General features: G+C 38.4%; 1 protein-coding gene across 5 annotated transcripts in view; it reads left to right on the top strand.

Annotated features, from left to right (window-relative positions):
* The window catches only part of ELAPOR2 (endosome-lysosome associated apoptosis and autophagy regulator family member 2), a 184,185-nt gene that overhangs the window by 146,920 nt on the left and 14,941 nt on the right, over window positions 1–22,324 (top strand). For 4 of the 5 annotated variants that reach the window (XM_034667227.1, XM_034667214.1, XM_034667211.1 and 1 more), the window contains exons 13-18: window positions 609–798; window positions 2,056–2,152; window positions 2,795–2,896; window positions 12,257–12,383; window positions 17,460–17,638; window positions 18,650–18,815. In XM_034667227.1, the coding sequence (XP_034523118.1) occupies window positions 609–798; window positions 2,056–2,152; window positions 2,795–2,896; window positions 12,257–12,383; window positions 17,460–17,638; window positions 18,650–18,815 (861 nt within the window). Of the gene's footprint in view, window positions 1–608; window positions 799–2,055; window positions 2,153–2,794; window positions 2,897–12,256; window positions 12,384–17,459; window positions 17,639–18,649; window positions 18,817–22,324 lie in introns of those variants that run through there. The other variant, XM_034667224.1, reaches the window with a different exon arrangement.

The raw sequence follows: 22,324 nt of genomic DNA, 5'->3' as shown, positions 1-22,324 counted from the left end.
ATAAAGTAAATTCCTGTATTCCCTTTAACTTCCTGTGTAGTTGAGTAGTTACACATCATTGAATCTGAGTAACTGAATAAAGACACTTGTAGTGACCAACTATTAAGAATTCAGATGGTGTCTTAAGATTTTGCTGCAATAAGATTTTGATGCTTTATTCTTCAGACTTCACATTACGTTTCTGCAACAGTAGGCTGATAAAGGACAAGGAAGAGCACATCTTTTTCTTTGACAGTAAAACCTTCACCAGGAGTTATCTGGTCTCTTTGAATGCATTGTTATCCTTTGAATGGAAGGTTTCATGGGCGACTTTTAGTTCTTAAGTCAGATGGCTTTCATCTAGCACAAATGATGCTTGTAGTTGGAAGAGCAGTGCAGCCTTGAATTTCTATATTCATTATAATTTAAATGACCCTGGTTAAACATTAGAATTCCTCAAGAGCTTTTAAAAAAAGAAATGCCAGTGCCTGGGCCCCACACCATATCAATTAAAGCAGAATCTCTGCTGTGAAGGGAGAGCCACTGCTCTATTAGGGTCATGAGCTCTCTCAGATCTAATGTAAGGACTGACTCTAACGTAAAACCTCCTTATGACTTTATTTTCCTAGGGGAAGAAGATGGCTCTCTGTACCAACAATATAACAGACTTCACAGTGAAGGAAATGGTGGCAGGGTCAGATGATTACACGAATTTGGTAGGAGCATATGTATGCCAGTCAACTATTATTCCTTCTGAAAGTAAGGGTTTCCGAGCAGCCTTATCATCACAGTCCATCATTCTGGCAGATACCTTTTTAGGTAAGCTTCATTTGGTTCCTGTATGCATGCATGCAATTATTCTAAAATTATAGCACTGATAACTTGTCATTGTGTTGGTGTTTGCCTTAGATGATGAAGGCCACAGGTAATTCTAAATCATCACTTTGTAACATGGTTCAAAAGCTCCTAGAGTTAAGATCTATTGATCATTCTAAGTGAGTGCAAGCATCTGCTGAATTTATGTCTTAAGTCATATGTGACAGGATGTTTTCTGAGAGTCTGTGCCTTTCATCAAATTCTCTAGGAGTTTAAGAAGCAGAATAAGTTTAGAAACCAAAACTATAACCAAAAGAACGGTAAACAAATACTGTGTAAACCTAAATCAAAATATCACCACCAGTTTTCATAATCTATTCTCATACCAAGAGGAAGCTGGGGTGACACTTAGCAAAGGTGAATGTGCTGAGCTTTATTCCCTGTCTGCCCTTTCTGTGTTTGTGGACTAGAAGGCATGGGAAAGTTTTAAGAATGACCTCTTAGTGATTTTTAGGGATCGAGTTCATTAGAACCTTTGGGATGGTGATGTAGCATATAACAGTATAACAATTTAACAAGCTTCTTAGGTGATTCTGATGTACATCAGTTTGGAGGACCATTGTTATTGATGCGAGAGGAAGTTAGCTTTAATTTTCAGCACCGAGGTCAGTTACCGAGCTTGTGCTCAGCGTCAGAACTCCATGTCAGGAGAGGTGGCTGTTATTGCTTACCTTTTGGCTCTGCTGTCATTTTGTCTTCAAGGGATGGGAAAAATGCCTGACTTTTAGATTAAACAAACTTTGGAGTTAATTTCTGGAAATTATTGGGTACAAAATTTTTTTGTTTTCTCAGGTGTGTCTTTATTGAGTGAAAAGCTGTATTAGCAAAATAGCCCAGCTCGTGCTACAAACTTATCAGAAGCCAAGAATTTTAATAATGTCAGGATGCTGAAATGTTAGAGCTGGAGGGGGCTTTAGAGATCATCTCAATTATTTCATGCATTTTACAGATTTAGGACATAAGGCCCAGGGATGTGAAGTGACTTGAGCAAAATTACAGAGCTATGGAGTAGAATCTTTTCTTTTTTATTCTTTAGAGTTTGGAATGGTTCTTCATCTTACCTTGAATGCATAGATTTAATACAATATTTCTGGTCAAATGATGGTATCAGAGTAAAGACGCTTTCTATTCAGATACACAGAGACTAAATAAATCTAATTTTTCTGTATTGCTTAATAGCTTCTTTTTATTGTTGTCTAGGAGTGACCGTTGAAACTACATTGCAAAATATTTATATAAAAGAAGAAATGTTCCCAGTTTCCCCTAGCCAAATACCAGATGTGCATTTCTTTTATAAGTAAGTGAAGATGATGCTTCCCTTGACTATTTTAATCAAAAGAATGTCCCTTCATGGTACCTAGCATAGTAGCTTATTATACTTAATAGATACTCAATGATTGGTTCTTAAATGGAAGACTTAGTATAAAGTAGAAAAAATGAGGTATTTTGAAAGTATTTTGAAAGTTCTGATATGTATAAATATATATCTTTTTTCTGATTATCTATATTTTATCTCTATCTGTTTTTTCTATATATTCTTTTCTATTATATATATAAATTCTTTTAAATTAGGCAATAAAGAGACTCTACTTCCTTGTCCAGGCAGTATTTGTAATTCACACTTTTCAACATCAGCAAAATTAGATACAACCTCTCTTCCCTTCAAAAGTTTTTGTGGTTATGACTTTGATTATAATTATGGTAACTTGACTAAACACCTTGATGATAGCTTATTCCTTTACCTGAGAAAATAGTCCACTTGTCCTGGGCAGTGAAAGTAAATGAGCTCAGTTGGTATTAAAATTCTTAATTAGTGAACTTGGACATATTTTTCTTTTTCATTGTTGCATAGAGTGTGGGAGCAGCTATACCCAGGATATTTATGTCTCTGTGATCTGTGTCCTGTCTGTTCTGTAAGATGCCATTTGCCCTGTAACAGGTCTTCTACAACTACAACATCTTGTGTCAATGGCCGGTCAACTGCTGTGAAAATGAGGTGCAATCCTACTAAACCAGGAGCAGGAGTGATTTCAGTCCCCAGGTATTCTTACTTCTATGTGGTTATTTCACATTGTATTTATTGTGAGGCAGCAAAACTCTCTAGAATCTTACTATTTTAAAACGTATTCTCTAGGAATGCCAAGCAGAAAGAGAACAGAAGAGTATGTAGATTTTTGTCATAAGGATGTGCTGAGCGTTTCTTAAGAGGAATAGGTCTTCACCAATCTCAGTACTTCCCAGTCTCCTCAATGACATAGTCTCATCCTGTTTGCCTGTGTAATAGTCTTGAAAATAATTTAAGTAATGCATAATTATTGTGTTTGGATCCTTGTATTTATTCATAGTGTTTAGTCCCAATTTTCCTTAAGACCTGGGTGATACATAACCTGGGTTATAGTTCTTCATCAGCAGTGAAATACCTTGGTGATCTAGGTGGAAGTAATCTGCCCTCTGAATCGTAGCTTCTTTCTCTGTAACAGGGTAGGGGCCAGGGTAGATGTTTTGTATGCCCCATTTCCAGCTCCTGCGTTTTCTGATGAATGGTGGCAGAATCGCCAAGGTAGAGTCTTACCTGTAGAATACATAATACAGTTCATTTAACTTACCAGCATTGAGGCAACAGCTCTCCACAGTCTCAGTCTGACTAACACAGTCCACTTGGGTGGGAACACTAGGAGAAAATGAGCAATTTCATGGACTCAGAACTGTCAGCTTACCTTCTGCTTTCATGGTGTGAGCGACACTAAATATCTGCTGATTTTCATTCTTTGCATTTATTCCTTGTTCTGTATGTAGATTATTTCTAATCTTTGTGCAGGGTTAAGGTGCCTTTGGGTTACAGTTTGACTTGTAGGTTTTTCTCCATCAAGCTAACGAAAGTGTGTATTTTCAAAAAATAAAATGATTAACTTAGTCTTGTTTTTGATTGTTTCATGATAACCCTTGAGAGATTTGAAGCTATTCTGCTTATGTCACCACTGTGTTGGAAATCAGTGGTCTAAGCGTTGCGTTACCTACTCGGTATCTTAAAAATATTAGCAGTGCTAACCATGTTGTGGGTTTACCTTGGGACATAAAGGTACACTAGTATTCACCTCTCACCAGCTGTGTTTCTCTGGTTCTCATGCATTTGGGAATTAATTTTTCTTTTCACCTTTTCAAGGTGAGAGGAGTATGTGATGAGAAGAGAACATAATGAAAGGTGATAGACATCAGTGAAAGAGACAGAGGGAGCCTGATGCATGATGTGCTGGAGGATCCTGGGGCCAGCATCCAAGCTGGAGTCAGGGTAGCACACCACACTTGGTTTATGGGAAGATGTGTTTAGAGTTGCTTTAATTATTCCCCAGTATCCCACCACATAGCTTTGAGTTCAGATGTTCTATTTATGGTAGCAGCTATGAGATCCTATTTTTGGACTTATTAACTAGCCTCTCTGAGTCTGGCCTCTAGGAGTCTCCCTGGATGGCTTCCAAAGCCTTCTCCAGGGCTCTGGCTCAAGCAGATAATATGACCAAAGATAAAATATGTCCTTTAGAAAGTATCTCACGCTCACCCTCCCAAGGTTGGTTCTGATGTTTTAAGGTAAAAAAAAAAAAAAAAGTCTCATGATGTTAAATGATAGCATTTAGAAACTTAATTTTTTTTCCATGTAAGGAGAGGAAAAGTAAGTTTTTCCTTTGACCTCTAGCAGTTTGTTCTATTTACGGTATTTAGCTGTCTTTGCCAGGGTTTCTCAGGATCACCTGTAGCAGAATACCTTGGGGTGTCTATTTTAAAAATCAATTTCTAGATCTTTCCTGAACCCAAAAGAATCTCTTGAGTTTGAGCTCAGGAATATTTTTTTTTTAATACAAGGCAATTCTGGGGTGCCTGGCCAGCTCAGTTGGTGGAGCACAAGACGCTTGGTCTCAGGGTTGTGAGTTCAAGCCTCACGGTGGGGGTAGAGATTACTTAAAACTAAAATATTATTTTTAAAAAGCACAAGGCAATTCTGATGCAGATTAAAATTTTGGAGCTACTAATCTTAATCCACATTTTGGAATTTGGTGATTTGGCTTCGTTTGTTTTTTGAGACAAATTCTCAAACTTTGTTCTGCAGTTTAGTTTTCTGAAAAGCTAATTTTAAATGTCTCGGTCTACAGGGTAGTCCTTCACCTGTATTTGATAAAACTATATATAATTATGATGCACATTGAGGTTTGAGGACCACTGCTCTAGGAAACTGCTGGAACCCTACAACCTAAGGTGCTAACCTTCAGTTCTTGCTTGGATCAGTTCCGCATGAGGGCACAAGGGGGAGCTCTGGGATCAGCATATGAAAAACAGCAGCCTGTTCTGAAATAATTAGAATTTTTTTTAGCTTTGGGACTGAATTATGATTTCCTACTAACAGTAAGGAAATGTTAATAGAGCCAGGTTTCTCAGGCTACTTTTGAAGAGGATTTACTTTGCAGTTTTGGCGGTTGGGGGTGGGAGGAGCTTTAAGATCTCCAGAAGAGGGAGGAAGGTGCTAACCAGGCGCTTGCCTTGAAAAATCTCATATGCTGTGACCAAGAAGTCTCAGAAAGCAGACTTTGGCAGTTTGGAAGGGATGCCACCCCCGGGAATTCTCCTCTCTTGGCCAAGAATCTTGGCAAAGCTGGCAAATGAGACTTGAGTAATAGTGATGTTGGTTGGGGCTCTGAAGCTTGTGATCTGAGAAAATGTCATTAAGACCCTTAGCCCTGGGAAAGTAAGAATGTCTTAACAGAGTGTGGATGGGCAGGAGAAAAGGGACAAGGTGTGTTCTCTGTGTATCTCATGGAGGGAATAGCAAATTATCAGGGCCACCTACCAATCTGCAATTGGAAAACTGCATCCTGTCTGTTTGGTCTGGCAAATGCCTTTGGTTTCTAATTCCACAAAGTGTCTGGGGGGAGTGAGACATTTTAGATAAAAACTTAGCAGCATTGTGTCTGTGGCAGAAGAAATCTGAGAGCCAGAGTGCACTTTTGGGGATTTCTTGGTGCAGTTTGTATCTTGGCCAGCAAATGAATTTCTTTCTTTTCTTTTTTTTTTTAAAGATTTTATTTATTTATTTGACAGAGATAGAGACAGCCAGCGAGAGAGGGAACACAAGCAGGGGGAGTGGGAGAGGAAGAAGCAGGCTCACAGCAGAGGAGCCTGACGTGGGGCTCGATCCCATAACGCCGGGATCACGCCCTGAGCCGAAGGCAGACGCTTAACCGCTGTGCCACCCAGGCACCCCAGCAAATGAATTTCTAACAAGGTAGAGTGCTGATAGCCCTAAATAGGTCACCCTCCAGCCTCTGCCTAAGAAACTTTCCAAACCTTTAGTCATGATCCTAGGTGGTTAGAAAAACTGAAGGTTCTCCTTTCTGTAGGAAAAATTTAGACCTAAGATTGTGTCCAAATCATTCTTTCAAATACATGAGAAATTTCTGTGAATGGAAAGGTTATAAAAAAATTGTTAGAAAATGGACAAAAGGGGTCATTTTTGCTCTGGTAATAGAGCTGTCATAGCTCATGAGAAACCTGAGTCAGACCCATTTACTTGACACATTAGGGATCTGGGGTATATAGCTGTGGTGGCACAGTCAAGATGGAATGATGCCCTGACTATGTCTGTTGCTCTTTCTTCCCATCGTATTTTCATCTTGCCATTTTTTCCCTCCAGTTCTTCATAGGTAGAGATTTACAAAGAAGCACAGTAAACAAAGAGGCAAATATCACATTATCTGGGGGATAACTCAATTGATCTGCAAGTTATTGGTGCCGTGTTTAACATGAGTCATCCTTCCTCCAGCGAGGTCGTCTTTAGTAATTACATGAGTTAGAGGAAAATCATCATCCTCTCTTTCTCTTTCTCTCAATTTATATAACTATATTTAACTGCTTGGATAGTTTATAAATCAGTCTAAAACTGTTTTGCCAAAACCTCCTTCAAAATCCAAATTCATCTTTATCGTAAGTGTAGCCTCGGCCTCAGAGAGTCAGGCTAGTGGATGGTTCAGGGCCAAGTGGAGAGGGACTTCTACCCATTTAAAAAAAAAAAAAGCGTAGCCTCTGAGAATATTGTATCTCACAAAAGGGATGCTTCAGCGGTCTGTCCTGATAGCATTCAGAGGTTGAGCATGCCAGGGCTTTAGTCCACAGGCTCTGATTTAGAGTTGTTCTGTCAAAGTCACTGGACCTGTAGTACACTAGTGTTTTCTTTGGTCTTTGGGCGAGGTCTGTTGCAGCCAAAAAATCTATCCATTTTAAGGTGGTAAAAGCCAGAGGATAATGGTTGGTTAAATGGGGTCCTTGTTTTCCTTTTCCTCTGAACCATTTATGGACAGAGAATAGATATCTAAATCTGTACAAGTTAAATTTAAAAGGCAATAGAATTTAAAAGATTAAAGCCAAGTATGTTCTTAGAACAATGAAAAGTGAGGAGGCATATAAAAGCACTCTGAGCGTAAGTAGAAACCGGTTATCATCAAGAAATGGAAAAATTCTAATACAGAATTGTGAAAATTCCACAGTTCAAACACTAATGAGTAATGTTAGGACATAAAAAGATCACAGAACAGTCATAAAGTTTAAGGATGCATTTTGAAATAAGGATGATAAAACTTTGGCAGAGTTTGCAGACCTGTAGATAAGAGGGACTGGGGAGTGTCAACGAATGTAGTTTGTCCAGGTCTTGATCAGATTCTGGCTTTTGGTAATTAACCCAGGAGAGAATCTGCAAAAAGCGAGGTTTTTGGAGGAGACTGGTGGAATTTTATATCCCTTGGATGGAAGAGGAATGGAACAAAAAGTCTTATGTTCAGACTCTATCATAAGTGATGTATACTCCAGCCTTAGGGCAAACAAAATTGGAGCAAGATCCAAAGCCATTTTATGGGCCCCACACAAGAAGGCTTTCTGGGCATTGGCATTCTCAGCAGAGAAAGGCTGAGCTTTCTCAGAAGCCAGAGCCAAGGGGCGTTACCAGCAGCTGGTCAGAGAGCATCACCCACGCCAGAGGATGCCAGTCTCTGAAGTCCAAGATTGGGAAACCCCAGGAAACCCAGGAAAAGCCTCACATAAAAGAAGCTGTGGGACAGCTGATCTCTGACACCAAACAAGAAAAGTTCTAGGCCTGTAAGACTAGGGCCTTCTCCCCCAGTCTCTTGAGACCAGCTCCAGAATGGTCAGAACCATACTGACCACGTACGTGAATTTTAACTTTAGAGTTTGAATAAGGTTTAGGGAACAACAAGTTTACATTGCTCTATCAACTATCCTCACCATTAACAATAGGTTGAGGGTTGGGTTGTAATAGTTCATAAGAAAATAAGATTATTGTCCATGAATTTTTAGTATGAACCAAGGAGATCCTGCTTTAGGTGAGAGCATTCATTTAAAGGGGGACACTAATAACTCGTAGCTCCATTCACTTTCCTCCCAGAATGTGTATCCCATTTTAGAATCCAAGATAGAACTTCCCCTTAAAAGAAGATTCACCTTAATTCTTACACATTGCCGGTGCTTTCCTGCTTGGTAAGGCGATTCCAGAAGCGAATGAGGAAACCAGAAAGTCTTCCTCATTTAACGGTAAAACCACCTTAAGGTGCACCTTGTTGCCCTTTGAGTCGATGGTGGTTTCTTCACCTAGGATTCACAGCCAGGGCTCATCCTGGGGAGCTCGAGCCTTGTGTGCCCAAAACATCCATGATTCCCATGCTGCTCTTCAGGCCCCTCCTTGCTGGTGTCTGTGGTGATCTTGTAGACCAAAAATTATAAAAGAGGCACAATTAGTGACACCTTTGGAAAGCCAGTGTGAAGGGGTTGGAGATGATGGTGATTCAGGTCATCAAAAGGTTCACGTATGTGGCGATAAAGCATTTGTCTACCTTACTATATGTTTTTTGTTGTTGTTCTTAGTAGAAGAAAATCTTTTTGTGTTTTTTCTCTTGCATCTTTTTTTTTTTTTTCCTATTTTCCTTTTACATATAAGCACTATTGAAATGAGTACTGCTTCCTACATCCTTGCCACTTCTTAAGGAAGGCCTGATTCAAACTGTGAAATTTGGGTTTCTAACAAAGAATCAAATTTGGATGTTCCACATTTTAAATGATTCGGTGGGTTGAAAGAATTAAAGAATTGATTCTAAACTAAACTACTTTTAACCTTAGAGTATATTTTAAAAAGTGAAGTCTACCAGGGAAAGGCGGTGAATCATTGCAGTATTTTGACACTTAATGGCAACTTTATAAGTTACATCAATGTCTTGATTCCCCCCCCCCATTTCTGTAGTTCTACCAGTTCTTTAGAAAGTGATGTGCATTGTTAATAGTCTGTTATTTTGCAGTACTTGAAACTTGCCCAAATTGTTCTCTCATTTTGTCCTTTATAACCACCCTATGAAGGCAGTGAAACAGACCTTTCACTTCTGCTAAATTACAAATATGAAACAGCGGGGGGGGGAGGCTGAGTCACTGGGGGGAAAACACAAAATCACTTGCAAGTCCAGCAGGAATTATAACCCAAGTTCTCTCTCCAGAGGTTTTTGCAACTTTAATTAATTTTCCCTTTTCTTTTTTATTTGTTCAGTTTTTTTCCCCTCAAACTTAACCAGACTTACTCTTTCATTTCCCTAAGATAAACAACCCTCACTGCCCTTGAAAATGTGCCTGTGTTGGAAAGATAAAATAATTTGGGAAGGAGAGAATTGAGCAGGAAAGTATATTGGTAATTTATGCTAAATGATCAAAAAGTTAATTACCTTTAAAGTTTCAATTCATTGTTATGCAACTCATTGTGTTCTTGCAGAACTTTTCTAATTGGTTACCCATTTTTTTTTTTTCAAAAGTGCAATTTTGAGTTGATTTTCCTGATGTAGAAGGTGAGAAATAGTGATAATTTTTCCAGTGGTATGGTTTTCATCTATTGTACTAAGCTTTTTTAAAAAAATCTTTTTGTTTCTTCATCTGAATATACTTTACTGCCTTTTACAAACAGAAATTAAGGCAGGTAAGAGTAAAGCCATTTTTCCAAAGAGTCGCCATTCAGCACTGTTCTTAGCTCTAACAGTACTGAACCCCAATTTCTGAAGCACATTACACGGAGCTATGCTTTTATTTACATCCTACCCGTGATTAGTTTGTGCATGCAGACATTTGGAAGGATAGTCATATTAAAATGTAGTCAGTTTTTAGGCATGTAGACTTTTGTTTCAGTGTTCATATTGTAGGGTGCCCTTAGAATATATGCTAGGAGTATGAAATTTTACTTTGCTGGTAGACCGAAAATTAGTTTTAGACTGCACATCATCGGAAAGGCACCTGAAGTTACAACTTAAAAGGGGGTGTTTTGGGGTTCTGCCTTTTATTGTGTGTCTGTCTTTTTGCCCCAGGTGTTTCGGGACACCTTCACTCAGCAGCAGTAAGGTCTAAAGAAGGTTTCCAGGGCAGTGCCGCGTATGTACACAGCTTAAGGGAAGTAGAGAAGACACACAAACGAAACTGTATTCCCCGAGCTTTAATGAATTCATGAACAAAACAGCCATTCCCACCAGAGCCTTTCCAAATAACTTCTTGCTTCAATCAATAAGGATTCTGTACACAGTAGCAGCAGGTTAATTTCTGAGCCCTGCTGTGTTTATCTGTCCCTAAAATGAAAGAGGCAAGTTGACATAATAGACCCATGTACCAAAAAGCAGTTTAGTCTCCATTCAGGCCCCACTTGGTGGTTGGTTCTGTGCGATCTTGCACCTGTGTCTAAGCCCCCTCCATGGTCACCGAGTGGTGATGGTCACCACCTCTTGAAAGATGTCATTGTCAGGCTGAGGAAACCCTGGTTTGCATGGTCATTTGCATCACTGAGCTATGTGGACTTGATAGTTGACTTGTTTTTATACTTCAGGCAATTTTGATTTCATGTTTCCCCACACGCCCTCCCCCAGATTATGGTCCTATTCGTCATTCTGTTCCTGGGAACCACTGGCTAAGTACATTACTTCAAACAGAAATGACGCCTCCCTTCTCCCACCTAGTTCCTGCCTGTATGCCTAGTGCCCACCCACTGCCCTGCTTTTGAAGGTGTTGTCATAATGACCAGCTTGTAATTCCCTTCTAGTTCATCTACCACTCCATCCCACCATCAGGCATTCCCTTGCTTTCTTCCTTTCTCTGCTGGCTAACTCTTACTGAATATTCTAGATTTTGTCTTAGGCATCCCTTCCACCAAGAAGTCTTCCCAGAGCTTTTTTTGACATTATCTCTGTCTCTCCTTTAAATTTTTAAAAAATAGCTTTATAGAGTTACGATCCTCATGCCATACACTTTGCTTACTTAAAACAGACAAGCCAGCGGTTATTATTATATTCATAGATATACACAGTCTTCAACGTAGTCATTTTTAAGAGCTTTTCATCACCTTGAAGAGAAACCCTATACCCTTTAGCAATCACCTCCCTACACCTTAGCTCTCTTCCAAGCCCCTAGCAACTACTAACTTACTGTTTTTATAGATTTTCTAATTCAGGACTTTCATAAAAATAGTATCAGTTTTTTTTTTTTAAATAAAGATTTTATTTATTTATTTATGAAAGAGAGGGAGAGCACAAACGGGGAGCAGCAGGCAGCAGGAGAGGGAGAAGCAGATTCTCTGCTGAGCAAGGAGCCTGATGTGGGGCTCTATCCCAGGACCCTGGGATCACGACCTGAGCCGAAGGCAGACGCTTAACTGGCTGAGCCACCCAGGACCCCCAATAGCATCATTTAATATGTAGAGTTTATATTCTATATGTTAGTAGAAGGTTCTATATATTAGTAGAAGATTTATATTTTATATATTAGTAGAAGATAGGCTTCTTCCACTTACTGTATTTTCAAGGTTCATCCAAGTCGGGGCATGTATCAGTTCTGCGTTCCTTTTTATGGCCTATTCCCCTGAATGATTATAGCACATCGTGTTTATCTGTTCATCTGCTGATGGACTTTGGAGTTGTTTCCACCTTTTGGCTCTTATGGGTAATGCTCCTATGGACATTAATGTACAAGTTTTTGTGTGAATATGTTTTTATTTCTCTTGAATTTTTATCTAGAGGTAGAATTACTGGATTGTGTGGTAACTCATTTTAATGATCCGAGGAACTACCAGCTTGTTCCAAAGCAGCTGAACCTTTTTACATTCCCGTTGGCAGCATTTGGAGTTTCTAATTTCTTGACATGTCCGCAACTCTTGTTATTTTCTGTTTTTTTGATTCTAGTAGGTGTGAAGTTGTTGTTTTATCTCCTTCCGATGTTTTGCTTGTTTGTTTTCTCTGCACCCACACATTGCTTTCCAGTATGCAGTGGGCACTCAAATGTTGATTGGACTTGACTGAATGTGTTATAAGAGCTGCCATTTCATTTTTTATTTCAGCAAGTGCCCAGCAGGCACCTGTGATGGATGTACATTCTATTTTCTGTGGGAGAGTGCTGAAGCTTGTCCTCTGTGCACAGAGCATGACTTCCATGAGATTGAGGGAGCCTGTAAGAGAGGATTTCAGGTAAGGGGCAAATCCATCTAAGCAGATCTATGTGATTGAAGAGAAATTGACTAGTCTGGTGTCCCTTAAATCACAGAAACTCAGGTTCAAAACCATGGCTAAGGCTTATAGTTAACTTAATGTCACATTAGTATGCATTTAAAATCAAGTTTGGAAGGTGAACTCCCACATGCTGGGGTAGCTCATGGTGCACACTGGCATTGGGGGAAATATACTGTGTAAGGGAGTTGTAGGCTGTGGGTATTTATCTGGATTCTAAAGAAATGGTATCATTAAACCAAGATGTGATTTATACAATGCAGTTACAGATATAATTAAGATGGGGATGGTATAAATCGTTCACTAAAGAGCACCTAAAGAGTAAAGCGTGTATCTGGACATCAGGCCTATCCCAACCTGATGACAGTGTTCAGAAATCCCACCAGAATCTGACTCAATGATGCCAGTTCCCCGATAAGTTTACCACCATTAGGATTACGTTTAATATATTTCTCTTATCATTAAATTTTTATGAAAACATGATTTTTAGTTACTGACAAATATTCCTATATATATATATTGGGATTTAATAAATCCCCTGTTGGACGTTGGAGAAAAATTTGAGAAGTCTTTTTTAAATAACTCTGTAACGAACATCCTTGTTGGAAATGTGTTATTTGTTTAGAATTTACTATGAGAAAGAGATTAATTGGATCTAAGGAGCTGGACATTTTTAAAGTTCTTGATACATATTACTGACTTGCTTTGGTGGCATCATTTCGCACTTCTGAGAGTCGTGGCTGAGAGTGCTTAGCGTGCTGTGCTAGCTTTGAGGAGTACCATATGAAAACACAAACTCTTCCTCCTTCAAGATGACTTCCCACTTCAGCCTCTCTGAATTCTATTGAAATGACAAGAGAAAAACACAAATGATAATAAATCACTGCTGGTGGTGGTAACCTCAGTGGGGAATTGGCATCAGAGAACCAGATTCTGATGGGATTTCTGAAAACTGGGATGCAGATGAAATAGGCATGATGTTCGGGTCACCTGGAGTGGGGAACATGCTAGGAGGCTCGCGGCATGAGGGGATCAGAGAGGGGGCACTGTTCTGTCCAGGAGAGTCTGGAGGAGCATGTCATTGGCGGGTCAGAGGGCAGGAGTACAAGAAATCGGGATGTGCTACCTCATCTCCTGCGCTCAGAGTATTAGCAGCAGTAGCCTTTACCTCTAGGAAAAAAAACACAGAACTATTCTCTGATTAGGGATTTTTCAAACTGTAATGACAGTGAACCTATACTAAGAAATACATCGTACAGCAAAGCTAGTACACAGACACCAACGCAGACACATAGCAGTATGCCTAAAAATGAAATTAAATTTCATGGAACAATACTTATTTTCATATTTTCTGATAAAGTCTAAGCATAAAGGTCATATAAAATGTATTCTCATTAAATAATTGAATACAAAACAGTAAAAGTCCCTGGATGGACAACACGTAAACAAAAATTAGGAATGTTTTATTTCATTTATCAAGTGTGCTTGCCTCTGGATAGCTCCTTACGGTTGAGAGGGCATGTAGACGGCGCTGCTCGTGAGCCGGTGAGCCAGTTGCTTGTTAACATTTTTAAGTGGGTCAAGGGTGAAAATTCTTGGCTTACAAAAAAGCATGGTTTTAGTCCTCATAATAATAATGATACACATTTTATGTGTCACAGTGGAAATTCTTCTTTATCGTTTCTCTAAAATGGTGATACCCTTATCATTTTCTTAAATAATAAAGAAGAAATGGTTGCATTCCCTTCTTTGGCCACCAAATTCAACTCAAAGGCTTTGAAAAGTCAGATGACTTTTATATAAACGTTCTCTAATATTCAGCATTTCTCTTCTGGAAAGTAATGATGAGAAAGTTAAGACCATGAGGTTGGAACAGTCTCTCTAATTTCATTCAAAACTCTCTTTATTGACAAAATTCGGTTCAGCATGTTACAAGAATGTTTGGAACAGATAGTTACAAGGTGATTCTTTTTAAATATTTGTTTTTGCCTTAAAAATAATCTTTAGGAACACTTTGATGTGTTTGTCATATTGAAATATATAATTTCCCTCCTATAGTTATTTTCTTTTTTTTTTTTTAAAGATTTTATTTATTTATTGACAGAGATAGAGACAGCCAGCGAGAGAGGGAACACAAGCAGGGGGAGTGGGAGAGGAAGAAGCAGGCTCATAGCAGAGAAGCCTGATGTGGGGCTTGATCCCAGAACGCCGGGACTGCGCCCTCAGCCGACCCTCCTATAGTTCTAAATTTAACTTGAGAAATAGTTAAGTATACATTTCGGTTATACTTAGATATCAATTTTGAAAATATTTGCCAAATGAGATCAGGCTTCAGTTAGAAACATATAAATGCCATTCCGAAGCTTGTGGACCTTGCTTAGTGTGTTCAGTTGCACCAGCAAAACAAATGGGCATGACCCAGTAAGTGGGTGTTTACTTCCAGTTTCTGAATAAAATATTTTAAAATATTTTTAAAAGTCTGCTCTTCAGTAGTAACAGAAATGACAGCTTTCACTCTTTTCCATTACTCTTATCCCGTGGGGGATGTGTGCCAAGACTCCAGTGAATGCCTGAAATCATGGATAGTACCAAATGCCATGAATACTTTGTTATTCCTTTTACATACATACACACCTACCTATGATGAAGTTTAATGTCTAAATTAGGCACAGTAAGAGATTAACAACTGATGATAAAAAAGAACAATTATAACAATATATAGTAATGAAAGTTATGTGAATGTGGTCTCTCTGTCAAAATATATTGTCCTTTGCTCACCACTGTGATGATGTGAGGTGATAAAATGTCTGCGTGATGAGATCAAGTGAGGGGAATGACTAGGCATATGACAAAGCATTAGGTTGCTATTGACTTTCTAATGATAAATCAGGAGAAGCATGTGCTTCCTATTTGAACTCACAGAAAGTCAAACTGTAGGTAAGAGGGAGCTATGGTAGGTTCACAAGCAAGGGTAGATTTCTTTGGATGCCAAAAGCTTCATGAGTGAGAAAATACAGTGATTGCAAAATATTGCTAAGTGTATCATTTAAGTTTTTAAAATTGCACTGTGTTTCCTGCTCCACCCTTTACAGGTTTCACTCTGTATTGACTAAGAGTATATTTTCCCAATTCTGTAAATATATCTAATCCAAGTGTGTATGAAGTTAAATTTACACATTACAACAGGTCCTCCACAGAGAGGGTTGCAAACTGAGAGAGTGGCACAACTTGTGGGGAAAGTGCTCTTATCAAATTGGATCTTAGAAATCTATACCAGGTTCTCAGCGTGTAGTAAGCATTACTTCTAAATGTCATGCAGCCGTAAAGATTTGAAGAGATACCGTGTTATCACTAAGAGGGATATTTTAAAGCTTATCATCAAATTTATCTCACCCTGTTTGCAAAATATCCCACCATGCTAGAAGAATACATATTTTCAGCTGCAGAGTCAGCCATTTTCTCCCTTGCCAATGACATGTGACTGGATGAAGGGATAAGGCATTGTAATTAATAGTTATGGGATGACTGAGAAATTTTGCCAATAGCTTGATCTTTTTTTTTTTTTCTTGAACAATTTGAGGAGCTTATGGAAAAGTTAAGTGTTCTGGGTTTACAAGTATCTTTTTGATTTGAAGTTTTAACATTTTGTTTATGACTGTCATTAGATATTAGAGCGTTGCCATTTTCACTGACTGTTGCACATTCAATGAAACCATATAAAGTATTGCATGGTCTTTAATTTTTTTTTTTGTTAGAATGCACTTCAGATGAAGCCAACATGTGCTGACTAGAGTTAATGTTTTTCTATTATTGTTATTTACCCTTAGAGATGTAGCATTTGTATTTGAACATAACCCTCATTTCTCATCTCATTCTTACAAAAATAATGTGACCCATTTTAAAAGTGTTTTTACATTAAATTTAATGAAAATATTAACGTTGTCATGCAGTAAAAAAAAAAAATTTCAATTACTAATGTCCTTTCTAAAAAACATGCTGAGAATTCTTATCCAAAACTTGATTGAAACTTTTCCTTAAAGTAAATACCGTTCTCCTGTACTTTGTGTTTAATTGCAGAAATGTGTGCGTGCATGTGTGTGTGTACAATAACATTACATATTATTATGTTATCCTTCTGTTAGGGTATTGTTAAAGTGACCATCAGACACCAGAAAATTTAATCAGACAAAATGGTTAAAAAACTGAGTCTTCTATGTCATTTAATGTCACTAGATACAGTCACCAAACAAATTGCTATTGGTCATTGTATTTGATGAACTATAAAAGGAGGCATGCACTGTACTCTAATTTTTGTTTCTGGTTAGTGTTATTTGATCTATTTATTTGAAAAAAATCATGGTTGATATTCAGTATATTGATTTCATTATTCCCTAGTTAGTTGCAACTTGCAGTTTGAAAATCATTGTCCTAACAACACTGAGTCATCTGCTTTGGGAGGATAAGAATAAGGACCTACTGTGGGCAGTGATGACCCAGAATAATGCATGGGCAGTGATGACCCAGAATAATGCATGGGCAATAAGTCTGTGTGCCTGCCCCAGCACCACTTGCCCGTCATGGTGCGCCTGCACGTCCTGGGTCCAGAGTTTGCTCTTCTTCCCAGGGGAGATGCTTGGTGGGGGAAATGGACCTACATCATGGGTAGGTGAAACCCATTCCCATTAACTATATTAGACAACCTAAGCTTTCAATTAAAAACATGACTAAGAAGTCAGGGATCATAAGGATTTTGAGGAAAAAAGCCCAAATGATATGTCCAGGTGTGTCATTTTTATTCAACCTCCTCAGCCTGGACCAAGCCTCCTGATCTGGTGATCCATGTTTTTATTTGGTTTTGTTGTGTTTTTGTTCATTATTTCTCTATTCATTCTCTTCTCTATTTTTTTCTTCTCTTTCTGGAGCTTCTTAGATGAATGCTGAATAATCCTCTATGCCTACAATGAATAAAAAGTAGAACCCTTCTCCTTCTGAATCTCATTTCACATGTCATCTTTGTGTGTGTGTGCTTTTTTAAAGGAAACCTTGTATGTATGGAATGAACCTAAATGGTGCATTAAAGGAATTTCTTTACCTGAGAAAAAGTTGTCAACCTGTGAAACAGTTGACTTTTGGCTGAAAGTGGGAGCAGGTGTGGGAGCTTTCACTGCAGTTTTGCTGGTGGCTCTAACTTGCTACTTCTGGAAAAAGAATCAGAAGTAAGTAACATCATTGGAGTGACCATGTAAGAACTGAAGCATCTCTTTTGTTGTGAAAATTATAGATGTAATTATTATTACATCCATTATTTTTTCTCAGACAAGAAACTGCTCCTATGAAGGAGTTATAGGAAAGACCTTTAAGGAAGGAAACAGAAATGATTCTTATTCTACTAATAGATGATAGAATGTTAGAGGTGATTGAATTAGACCCATTTGTTACAAAATAGAGAAAAATGGAGGCTCTGGTTTATTCAGGTAGATGGGAGCACAGCTGAGATCAGAGGTCAGTTTTTCTCTCTGCCTCTATTTTTCTTTTCATAACAACATTGTGTCTTCTTGCCCCAATGTTTATTTTTTAGTTTCTTGTGAAACAGACTAAGTATATAGGCAAATACCATCTTTATTTGCTCCAGGACTTCAGGAATCTAGGGTTGAATATTGAGTCTATTTCCTGAATATATATTGATCTGTTACGACATTTGCCTCTTCTAAAATGATTTATATATCGGCAGGGCTCTGAAAATTCTATATTGTAATATCTCTAGGTCATTATAATATCTAGGTGGTGAATAGAAAGGAATGGGTTATATACAAAAACAGTAAAGACCAGATCACTTACCTTTGTGGTATTCTCATCCTTATGAACTAAACTTTGGGAAATCATATAGTCTCTGAGCTTCCAAATATGTATATATCAAGAAAGTACATTCAAACTTCAAGGTTTCTCTTTGTTTTTCAAAAGTTCTTCATAACTGGACAATTTAATCAGTGTAAAATAATTGATAGAGTTAACTATACTGCCACAATTCTCTGAAATCCTGGAAAAGATTTGTGTGTAGATGGTAGATAAATGAGAATGCATTTGGCTATCGGTGAGGGACATTGGTGAGTAGAGCAACTACACTACAAGAGCGTTTAATGAGCGGGTGTGTGACCACCTAAAATTAGTCTTAATTTGTAATTTATTTATTTATTTATTTACCACTTCGTTTATTTACCGCTATTTAGACTGGAGTACAAATATTCCAAACTAGTGATGACAGCTAACTCAAAAGAGTGTGAACTCCCAGCTGCAGACAGTTGTGCTATCATGGAAGGGGAAGACAATGAGGAAGAAGTTGTATATTCCAACAAACAGTCACTACTGGGAAAACTTAAATCCTTGGCCACAAAGGTGAGAGCAGAATTTTAACCTGGTATTACTTTGCATTTATTAATGAGGGGCCCTGGTAACCTAATAGAAGCTTTCATGCGATGCTGTGATTCGGTCTGTCTCTATCTCCATGGGTGTTTTTATCCAACAGAAATACTCTTAGAAGTACACAAGGATATAAATATAAGAATATTCACTGCAGCATTTTTTCCCCCTGGTTAATAGAGTAGAAACAACCTTACACACCATGAAGAAGGAGAAGATAAGAAGTTTCCATATATCAAAGTAATGGAATCCTGTGCAACTATGCAACTATTAGAAACGGACATATGTATGTCAATAGGCCAAAGATAAGTAAAGTAAAAGCAACACACAGACTATTACATCCATTAAAGATTATTTATGTTAGTCTTTGCAAAGCAGACTGTGAACACTGGCTGCTTCTGGGGAGTCTTGAACTAATGTGAGTCGTTAGTTTTTGAATTTTTATTTTTATAATATTTGAATTTTCACAAAGATAATGTGTTGTTCTCTAATTAAAAATTTCAGGTTACAAAAGATCTTATTCACTCATTCTTTTCTTTTTTTGTTTTCTGTAGTGCAACCCGGTTTTTTCACATAGAAAATGTAAAAGTTATATAAACTGTTGAGGTATTAGAGGTACCTTATCAGATACCATCACATTTGTCAGCTTTGAAATGATTACGGTATCCAAACAGATTAACGTTAAGCCTTAAATATTATTTGTAAGCACATTTTATTGACATTCTTCACCATTGACTTAAATAGGAGAAATTACCAGTGTACCTACACTCAGCATTAAAAATAGAATGAAACAGAAGAAAAACGTGTTTCAGATGATTTTCAGCAGGAAGGACAAGTGACGGAAGATTCCATTTATTGAGAATGTTTCATAACTATTTCCTTTTACTCTCCTGATTTAAGCTGATAAATATATTACAAGGGATCATTTAAAAACAAAATGAATAAGCCATATTCCCCTTCTAATGGTTATTTAACTTTTTTTCCACTGTGGTACTTTAGGAAGGATGTTTTTGCTCTGGAATAACAAATGTATAGTTAATGTCAAGAACTGAGATTTCACCCTACTTGCAAGATAACAAATGAGCCTGCCACTGTTTCATGGACAGTTTAGGAGATGCTAGACTCCCGGTCAGAGACAAAGCACAGCTCAGAGCTCACTGCAAACACACTAACCAGGGTATCAGCATTTGTACCAGTTCCCCAAACCCCACTTTCCTCAGGGCTCTGTGAACAGGAACAGATGACATTTGCACACTCAGTGGCCTGCATTACAGGAAAGGAACTGCAAGCTTTGGGAACCTGACTTTTTTAGAATGGGCAGTATTCATGCCTGTCTTTTGCTCCAAAGAGAGATTCTACTGCCGCTGTACTAGAGAGGTAGTACGTGCATTCATTGCTTCAGAAGAAGATACCATTTCCTGCCATTTGCTCTGGAAAAATACAATTCCTTTAGCTTCCAAAGCTGCTTTCTATACAAAGATCCTTAAAAAGATAATCTTGAACAAAGGGAAATCACTGTCTTGCTCACAAGATCTACAGAAATGCAAAAGAACCACAGAGAATTGTCTCCCCCAAATAGCCAAACTTCATTTCTACACCTTCTTGGCTTCTGGTGAATTTTCCCATTAGTATAGCACGCTATCCACCACTCTGTTTAATCTGTTGGACTGAGGCTGGGCTCAAATCTGGCCAATTTACTGTATGTATCATTTAAATAAAGCTACTACCATTAGGACACCAAAGAGCAAGATGAGATGAACCTGCATTATTAACCTCAAACATAGCCCCAGGATCCCAGATCCAACTAGCTGAATAAATCCCGTAAACTGTGAGGATCCACCTTTGAAAGCCGGGCCGCTTTAAGTTCCGGTATTGTTCTTTCTACTCAGCCTGAGACCTGTCCATTGAGATCTTTCCTCCATAAAATTCATATGGAATAGGGTCAAAGACATTTTCAGAAATTTTCAGAACCCAATATATCTCCCACTTTTGTCTGTAAATGGTAGGGGAACTCGGTGAGCAGTATATTCAACCAAGTGGTCACTGTCTTTTGGTCTAGGATGATGGCAATCCAGATACCCAAAATAGATGAGTGCCTGCACAGACTTTGTCTTGACCCTCAAGGTTGAAGTTTAAGGCAATTACATTGTCCATAATAATGTTTGAACCGTGAGTTGATGTTGACCTAAATGTCATCAGAGGCTAAGGTGGTGTCATTCCATATTCTAGCTAAAGCCAGAGACAAATTTTTTACCACCCTTTCTAACTGAATAACTGCCTGTAGGGTAAATGTGAATAACATCAGTTATCCCTTCAGAAACCTCTGAATAACCGACTGTAGTCTCATTTTGAAAATCCTTGCGGTTGCTAAAGGTTAATGATATATTGGGGCTATTTCCATAAATAGTTGAATTATGACCACTTACAACCCCTCCTAGGGTACAAATTTAAGCCACCATGTTTTCAGGAGAGAAGTTAATGCTTCCCTCTACACAAGAAGTACAGTCCTGAAGGTACATAGGGTGCCTTTGGAAATAAAGTATTACAGACAATTGTTGGAGATACCAAGTGGGACCTACATTAATTAGGCAATACGGGCTGATGGTGCCTGCAACCCCCTTGCTGGCTAGTAAATTCATTTCATATAATTGTGTCTCTTCTTTGTCTTTGAGAGGCTGCTTAAGGGTAGTCAGTCCAACTTTTCCTGTTGGTCCATGCTGTAAACTGGGTGGTGCTTGTTCACTCCATGGAATGACTGAGCAATGGCAATGGGAATGTTGGTGTTGATGTTATTTGGGGCAGAAACTGGGGCCATTCCCTGCTGTTTCTTATAGATTTCTCAGTAAGTTTAAAGGGACTTACTTAAGGTTAGAGCATCTGGTGGGTATGGTGAACCTAATAGTCGATTAAATTTAGGATACTTGCAACCATTTGAAAAAGGAACACAAATGCATTATCCTTCACAGAAGGTGACAGGGTGGCTCTGAAAAACAAATTATCTTTAATATCCCTCCATCCTTCATACCTCTCAGGGTCTAAAGTATCTCCTCCAGGCACCTCATTATCAGACTGCATTATTGATCTTCTTCCACTGCCACAAAATCAGTTTTTCCCAGTTCAGCTAAAACTTCATCTTATTTCTACATGTCCCCTTATGCCCTTACTGGCACCTAGACCTACGCTCCAGAACATTCAAGTGCAAGAGGGACAAAGGCATTTAAAAAACTTAAGATGGAGACTAAATGTGTCGTCTACCTTTGTTCATGTGGGCTATGGTAGGAGGTCTTGGTGAGCTGTGTAGTCAACAAGTGGTTATTATCCTTTTGATCTAGAGTCATGACAATTCAATAAAACAATGCAGATGGCTATACTAGAATTATATTTGAATCTCCTCATTTCCTTCTGAACCTCCCTAGACTCTCCAAACTCCCTAGGGGTTTGCTTTTGAGTAAAAAAGACACATCATGTCCATGAGTGGACAGGGT

The sequence above is a fragment of the Ailuropoda melanoleuca genome, chromosome 1 (genome assembly GCF_002007445.2).
Source record: "Ailuropoda melanoleuca isolate Jingjing chromosome 1, ASM200744v2, whole genome shotgun sequence".
Classification (NCBI taxonomy): domain Eukaryota; kingdom Metazoa; phylum Chordata; class Mammalia; order Carnivora; family Ursidae; genus Ailuropoda; species Ailuropoda melanoleuca.
Note: the sequence above shows the minus strand (reverse complement) of the source record. Positions and strands in the feature narration are given on the sequence as shown.